Source organism: Gigantopelta aegis, chromosome 3 (genome assembly GCF_016097555.1).
Source record: "Gigantopelta aegis isolate Gae_Host chromosome 3, Gae_host_genome, whole genome shotgun sequence".
Taxonomy (NCBI): domain Eukaryota; kingdom Metazoa; phylum Mollusca; class Gastropoda; order Neomphalida; family Peltospiridae; genus Gigantopelta; species Gigantopelta aegis.
The window spans coordinates 18664419-18673719 of NC_054701.1; the positions used below are offsets into that span (position 1 = coordinate 18664419).

Sequence of the window (9301 nt, forward strand, 5' to 3'; positions counted from 1 at the left end):
TATACATATATACACACAGATTTTGAGAGGAAACCCGCTGTCGCCACTACATGGGCTACTCTTTCTGATTAGCAGCAACAAACCATGGCCTTGGATCACTGGTCAGCGCATGTGGTTTACACCTACCCATTGATCCTTGCGGAGCACTCACTCAGGGTTTGGAGTCGGTATCTGGATTAAAAATCCCATGTCTCGACTGGGATCCGAACCCAGTACCTACCAGCCTGTAGACCGATGGCCTAACCACGACGTCACTATATCCAACAGTTTCAGGCACGTCCATCCCATGTCCAGTCTCTGGCTAGGCCAGTGGCTGAGCATCGGACGGAAGGTATTTAATTAATAGGGACAATTTTGACTTTGTACTAAAATGGAATGGCTTAATTCAGAAGGCGTGTCCAAAAATTATGAATATGGCAACTAATTCCTAATTTTTTTTTTTTTTTTTTACCCCTAAAACAAATATAACAAAAATAAATAAATTAATTAATTTTCGACGGCGGTCCAAATAATTTTTTTTAATCTAAATATTTAATTTTATATTTTTAGCCCCAGAAGAATTAAGCGGAAAGAGTTTGGCCTTGAACCACAAAAAAATATATATTAAAATTATTTATATGGGGGTAAAGACAGTCCCATCGAAGACTTCGGTGTGGAGTATGGGAGGGAGAGAGGGGGAGGCAAGATGCCCTCTATTCCCAGCATCCCCCACATACCCCGCCACCCTCCCAATCGTTGTCTGCTCCGTTACCGGCAACCCCTCAATATTTATTTTATTAATATTATTAAATAATATTGTTTCCCTTCTAAAATAAAAAATCTTATAATTATTGAATCGTCAAATTTAATGGGGGATAAAGACGGTCCCATCGAAGACTTCAGTGTGGAGGATGGGGAGGGTGGGAGGGGGGAGACTAGTCGATCCTAGCTATCCTACGGCCAAAACCGCCTACGCCTAACGCCCCCTATTGCCAGCCTTCCCACACACACCCCACCACCCTCCCAACCGTTGTCCGCTCTGTTTCCGTTAACCATACAATATTTATCTTATTATTATTATTATTTAAATATAAGTCCCCCGTTTAAAATAAATATCTTTCCTGAATAATTCCATTCAATAGGAAACCAAATAAATTAAGAACATGTATAATAAACATAGTAAACAATATTAATAGAGCATGCTTTAACATAACATCTAAAATATAATATTTATTAATGATAAAAATGAATTTATAAAAAAGAGCTCCAGTCGGGGGAAGAAGAGGAGCCACTGCCAGATAGCCTCCCCCCCCCCCCCCCCCCCCCAAATACATTAATTGTCTCTTAAAAGAACTTTGGATTGATAATAATTTAAGTGCTATTCAATGAATATAATCCACATTCAATATTAGTCCCCTATCGGTCCAACCTGAGAAAGTTATAGGTTTTATCTCCGTCCATCCGTCTGTCCTGCATAAAGTTTCTACATAATTTTATCATATACCATTACGGATCAAGTTTCACTTTCATGTCGATTTACACATTTTGACCAAATTATGACCCTTGAACATGGGGTATACGGAAATTCGTTTTCCGGACTTTTTTCACCCAATACCTCAAGATACTGAGCTGAAATGTTTCATATAGCTTTATAGTGCACCATTTGACTTTCTTGATGATTTACCTATTTTTCACAGGCATATGGCCCTTGAATTTAGGAGATACGGAAATTTGTTTTCCGGACTTTGTATTTACAATGCCTCAAAATATTGAGCTGAAATTTTCTATATAGCTTTATCATATACTATTACAAATAAAGTTTGACATTCATAACGATTTACCCATTTTTGACAGAGTTTTTGCCCTTGAACTTAGGAGATGCGAACATTTGTTGTTCGGACTCTTTGGGAGGTTTTTTGCATTGCCTCAACATATTCAGCTGAAATTTTGTGCATAGCTTTACACATGAAGTTTGACTTTCATGACGATTTACCTATTTCTGTCAGAAATATAGCGCTTGAATTTTGGCGAAACGAAAATTAGTTTTCCGGATTTGTTTTTGCGAAGTCTTAATATATTGAGCTGATATGTGTATAGCTTTATCATGTACTATCACAGATCAAGTTAGACTTTTACGGCAATTTATCCATTTGTTTTACATAGTTATAGCCCTTGAACTTAGGAAATATGAAAATGTGTTTTTCATACTTTTTTAATGCCTGAAGATATTGAGATGAAATTTTGTATATAGCTTTGTCATGTACTGTTACAGATCAAGTTTGACTTTCATGGCGATTTACTCATTTTTAACAGAGTTATGACCCGTGAACTTAGGAGATACAAAACATTGTTGGGCACTGAAAGGGACATGTATTGCTTTGGCAGTACTCACAGAATGATTGTTATACATATAATATACACTCCACATTCATTACTATTCATTATTATAATATGCATTCCACATTCATTAGTATACATGTACATAAAATGTACACACCATATTCATTATTATACATATGATATACACGCCATGCGTATTATCATACACTTCAGGTTTATTATAATACATCTAATCTACACTCCACATGCTTTATTATACACATGATTTACACACTTTTCTTTTATTATACATACAACCTAAATGTATATAAATGTATTCTGCATTCCACAATTATGACTATATATATATATATATATGATCTATATGATCTACACTGCACATTCATTACTATATACAATGTGTTGTCTAGATTATGTGTATAATAGTGAATGGGGAGTGTATATTATACGTATAATAATGAATGTGGAGTGTATATTACATACAATAATGAATGGAGAGTAGATTATATTAATAATAATTAACGGGAAGTGCAGATTATGTGTATATCAATAATGTAAGGTGTAGATTATAAGTATAATATTTAATGGGGAGTGTACATTATATGTGTACTAATCAGGCTTCGACACTAAGGTACGTCCGAACGACATTGTCTAGTAAACAGCTGGTTCAGTCTAGTCATAAGTGTTTCTGAGTAGCCCGACTGGTCGTGTTGATAATTTATGAGCGGTGAATTAATTTCCAGTGATCCTACAAACATTAATATTTTCCATTAAACTATCGACACGGAAATACCAGGTATTCTAATTAGACGTGATGCAGTGGGCAGTGAATAACTGAACAATCCCGACTGGTGCTAACCGCTGACGAATCCGATATGGAAATGTTTGTAGAGGGTGACATTCGTCACAACTCGGTCGATTCCATTGATACCGGAATCGACCGAGGTTTGTCGAATAAAGAGTGTGCGTTTGCTAAATTTAGTGCGCATAGATCTATGTTGTAAATACTATCAGCGAAAACAGTATTATTCTTTCTGCTTGATACTTTGGTACATTTTTTTTGGGTCCAATAAATCGAATAAGGTAATAAAAATGCAAAACATGCAATAGTGTACGTTCTTTGAATATACATTTTTCGGGTTTTTCAAATATATGACAATTGAGTTCGTTTTCGAATTATTTACATGTGGTTACGGTCGTATTCGAGCAGACAAAAAAATGGACCTGTTTAAATAAGGGTTTTCATCTGACAAAGACCCGTCTGAAACTGACTTGTCCAAGAAAAGAAAGAGTAAGGCAGAATCTAAAGAACAATATGAAAACGAATTAGCCCTGCTTAGGTATATTTTGTCATTCAGCAGTTTGGTCTAGTTGACATTAGGTCAGGTCTAGTAAATTGTAAGACATACTAGTCCACTGGTCTAGTAATAAATAAAGTTAACGTCGAACCCTGCTAATTTATGGGTAGTATAGAATATTTGTCTAATATTGAACGTAGTGTAGAGTATGTGTATAATAATGAATGGGGTGTGTATATTATACGTATAATAATGGATAGTATGGCGTATATAGCAATGAATAAGTAGTGTAGATTATATGTATAATAATGAATGCTGAGTGTATATTATATCTATTATAATGGATGGGTAGTATAGATTATATCTATAATAATGAACGGGGAGTGGAGATTATATGTATAATATAGAACGCGGAGTGTATATTGCATTATTAATATTTATAATAATAATAGATGTAGAATATATCTATATTAATGAATGTAGAATGTAGATTATGTGTATAACAGTGGATTACACTATAATAATGAATGGGGAGTGCAGATGATGTGTATAGCTATGAATGAGTAGTGTAGGTTATGTGTATAATAATGAATGTGAAGTGGATATTATGTGTATAATAATTAATAGGGAGTGCAGATGATGTGTATAGCAATGCACGAGCAGTGTAGGTTACATGTATAATAATGAATATGGGGTTTAGATTATGTGTATAATAATTAATGGGTAGTGTAGATTATATGTATAATAATGAACATAAAGTATAGACTTAATACTAATAGATGTGTAATAATTAATGTGAATTCCAGTTATGTGTATAATAATGATCTATTTATTATCACGCACTGAACTTAATAAATCGTGTAGCATCAACTCATTGTTCATAGGCTTGTGCAATTTTTTTTAAAAGTGTTTAACGACACCACTAGAGCACACTGATGTATTAATTATCGAATATAGGATGTCGAACATTTGGTAATTTTGAAAGTCTTAGATTTAGCAAACCCGCTACATTTTTCCATTAGTAGATTTTTATGGTGCACTGGTTAAAACGAAAAATAGCCGACGAGGATCGATCCTAGACCGATCGCGCATCACACGAACGCTTTACCCTTTGTGCATCGAGATAATCATGAATGTATACGTTATAAATGTAAATTGTATGCATGATTAGTATCGTTACTTACAACTATAGTCGTATTAATTATCGAATATAGGATGTCGAACATTTGGTAATTTTGAAAGTCTTAGATTTAGCAAACCCGCTACATTTTTCCATTAGTAGATTTTTATGGTGCACTGGTTAAAACGAAAAATAGCCGACGAGGATCGATCCTAGACCGATCGCGCATCACACGAACGCTTTACCCTTTGTGCATCGAGATAATCATGAATGTATACGTTATAAATGTAAATTGTATACATGATTAGTATCGTTACTTACAACTATAGTATAGATCTATGGCTAGTATATATTATTGTTTTATGCGCCGATATTCATATATGTTACTAACATGCACCAAAATTAAGTTACCAATATTTGATTATTATTATTCTGTTTTGTTAAGTATAATAAATTTCCATTTTGAACGGAAAATCCTTTGCTAGGTCGTCTAAAATTAGCTTTTCGTCCTTTGTCTTTCAGATCGTCTACAACTTCCTTTACTTAAAAAGTTATTAATGTTTTAAAACAAACAATGGTTGTCAATATCGGATCCCTGATATTAACAAAGAATGCAGGAATGATAATGGGCATACAATGTGGCACTTAACTGGGGTAGGGTGGATCTGAAGTAATGTGTTTTGGTTCTAAAATATGAACCCGTTTAAGACCAAGCTTTGCAATGTTATCTCCACATAATTCATGTCATATTAATCGGAAGTAAGCGAAGCAAGGGGTGGGTGAAGAGATTCTGGGATCCATCTGATCACCACACATAATGAGTTGTTATTTTTATTCTGCAAATTTACAACGGCGGATCCAGGAACGTTTTGACCTCTGTGGGTCCGCCCCTGATTCACATACCCATCTAGATTTGCCACTGAAATTTATATCAACTTTTACAAAGTCCACTGGCCATACAAACATAAAAAAAACCCACTAAAAAATATCATTATGTGAGTGATTAAAACACTATCATAGCCTACGTGTAATATAGACTAAGGGAGTGCATATTATTCAGAGGGAGTGCATATTATACATATAATATAGACTGGGGGAGTGTATATTGCATGCATAATATGCACTTGGGAGTGCTTATTCTATATATAATCCTTACTGGGGAGTGCAATTCCAGGGGAGTTCAAATTATAATAGCAAAAATATATCATTTTGCAATGTGTAGGACTTCGTATTAAAACATTGAACTGAACTGGTTTGACTATTTTGGTAGCGTGTTTACGTAAATTTTAGGGAATCACTGACTACCGTGGGAATTTGTTTTAATTATATGCTTGAAGATAAATTCATTATGCCAAATGAAAATGTCTTTAATACGTTTTTGATTTAAAATATTTGGTGTGTGGCTAAAGGCCCCCAGTTCGTCTGCTACGTCGTGCCTGTAAAATGGTGCCATATTTTTAGGCACATAACTATGATGTTTTTAAGAAGGGGTGACTTTCTGTGCACCCGCTTGATGCGCGGTCGGTCTGGGATCGATCCACGTCGGTGTGCCCATTCTGCTATTTCTCGCTCCATCGAGTGCACTACGACTGGTTATCAAAGGTCGTGGTATGTGCTATATTGTCTATTGGATGGTGCATATAAAAGATCCCTTGCTATTAATGGAAACATGTAGCGGGTTTCCTCTCTAAGACTAGACGTCAAAATTACCAAATGTGTGACATCCAATAGTCGATAATTAATAAATCAATGTGCTATAGTAGTGTCGTTAAACATAAACAAACCATTCATTCATTCATGTGAATGTGAATGCATAAGTATATATATATATATATATATATATATATATATATATATATATATATATGTGTGTGTGTGTGTGTGTGTGTGTGTGTGCGTGCGTGCGTGCGTGCGTGCGTGTGTGTGTACCTATAATTTTGCATTGATATATTTTATAAACATCATGTTGATATTCAAGCGCGCCATATCACTAATGTAACCGAATTATGTGTCAATACGATTTTACGTTATAAAAGTTGTATACAAACATTATATCTCTGTATATATGTATACATTATGTGCTCAAGGGCCATTAGGTCTAATGCGAATAAAGTTATGTTCATTAATTCGTATACTGGCTGTTTGTACATTTTTGTTTTGTAGGTGGTATTTGTCGTTTGTTTCCTTGCACTGGTTTTCAGCTTGGGGTTTAATTAACTCCACAGCTTTGTACAGGCTTAACAAGGTGAACACTTTACTCAATAACCCTGTCCATGTTTCTGTTGGTTACTTGCTGTTTTGAGTCAGACGCTTCATTGCACTTGAAGATGGACAACCTGTCAAAAACTTCTCTTCAAAATGTGAGGTTTGTTTGAAGAAAATTAGGAAACGTTTTCCACTTTACAAAGGTAAAAGTACCTCATGACTTTATTTCAAATAGAATTCTTCAAATGACATAGTTTTAATGAAATGTGTTGTGCCAATTATTATCTAAACAACGTTCGATCGGGTATATATGACCGTATATATCAATATTTAACAGGAAGCCATTGTTTACTTTTTATTTATACATTTTATTTATACATATATTTGTTTACTATTTATTATTAGATTCTTTGATCTTTTACCAAGTAAAAGTTGATATTGTTTTATTAATATATAATTTAAAAAGAACGTCTGATTTCTTATTTTAAACACTAACACTAAACGAAACTTAACACTAACACTAACACCTAAACTAACACTAACATCAACACTAACACTAACACCTAAACTAACACTAACACTAAACCAAACTTACACTAACACTAACACCTAAACTAACACTAACACCTAAGCTAACACTAACACCTAAACTAACACTAACACCTAAACTAACACTAACACTAACACCTAAACTAACACTAAAACTAAAACAAACTTAACACTAACACCTAAACTAACACTAACACCAACACTAACACTAAACCAACACCTAAACTAACACTAAAACAAACTTAACACTAACACTAAAACAAACTTAACACTAACACCTAAACTAACATCAACACTAACACCTAAACTAACACTAACACTAAAACAAACTTAACACTAACACCTAAACTAACACTAACATCAACACTAACACTAACACCTAAACTAACACTAACACTAAACCAAACTTACACTAACACTAACACCTAAACTAACACTAACACCTAAACTAACACTAACACGTAAACTAACACTAACACCTAACACTAACACCTAAACTAACACTAACACCTAAACTAACACTAAAACTAAAACAAACTTAACACTAACATCTAAACTAACACTAACACCAACACTAACACTAAACCAACACCTAAACTAACACTAAACCAACACCTAAACTAACACTAACACTAACACTAAAACAAACTTAACACTAACACTAACACTAAAACAAACTTAACACTAACACCTAAACTAACACTAACATCAACACTAACACTAACACCTAAACTAACACTAAACCAAACTTGCACTAACACTAACACCTAAACTAACACTAACATCAACACTAACACTAACACCTAAACTAACACTAACACTAAACCAAACTTGCACTAACACCTAAACTAACACTAACTTCAACACTAATACTAATACCTAAACTAACACTAACACTAAAACACACTTAACACTAACACCTAAACTAACACCAACACCTACGCAAACGCCAACATCAACTTCAACACCAACACCAACACCAAACCTAAACTTTATACTAACATTTCTTAACACTTTATGCTAATAATAACATTCTTAACACTTTATGCTAATAATAACATTCTTAACACTTTATGCTAATAATAACATTCTTAACATTTTAATACTAACACTAACAATAACACTGGTAACACTAACACTTTAACACATATTAATGCTTAACAGTAACATTAACACTGGTAACACTAATATTTTTAACAGGAACACGTCTAATACTAAACATCTTAATACTAACACGGTTAACACCGAACCCAAACCACCACCACCCTAAATAAACCTACCGGTAACTAACTTAAACTAAATTATACGATATTACAACCTATTTGCGCTATGGTTGTGTTAACTATGGATAGGCCCTACCATCTTTTCTTAGTCCGTGTCATTGTGGTTGTTAATGTTTTGATATTTGCTTTCTCATGCTACACAACAAATATTAGTCTCATTTCAGATCTTTGCGAGATGTCTCAATCAGTGCAACAACCAACTCATCATGAATAACGTTTGTTTAGAAATCGGTTTTATTGCATAAAGCAAGAGCTTCAGCACTGGTAACCAGGGTTTGTTCTAAGCTGTTGTATACATTTCATACTGTGATTTTCTCTCCTTTTCCCCCACCAATTCTTTCTCTGTTCAAAAACTGACAGACACTAAGCAAAAACGAAAGCTCAAAATTTTACAAAATGTTCAGAGAAGTAGAATATATTTGTGCAAATATATAATAAATGTGGTCCTTTAAGAATTATACAAAAATACAGTTGTAAACATGCTATTTCAGATACATTCTTGAGAACACCAATTCAAGGATAAGGTC

The 9301-nt window shown here is 33.9% G+C and overlaps 1 protein-coding gene across 1 annotated transcript in view; it reads left to right on the forward strand.

Annotated features, from left to right (window-relative positions):
* Window positions 1-3194: 3194 nt before the first annotated feature.
* Window positions 3195-9301, forward strand: part of LOC121368527 (peritrophin-1-like) — a 28201-nt gene continuing 22094 nt past the window's right edge. Inside the window, exon 1 of the mRNA XM_041493264.1 lies at window positions 3195-3264. Within this exon, the coding sequence (XP_041349198.1) occupies window positions 3195-3264 (70 nt within the window). The remainder of the gene's footprint in view (window positions 3265-9301) is intronic.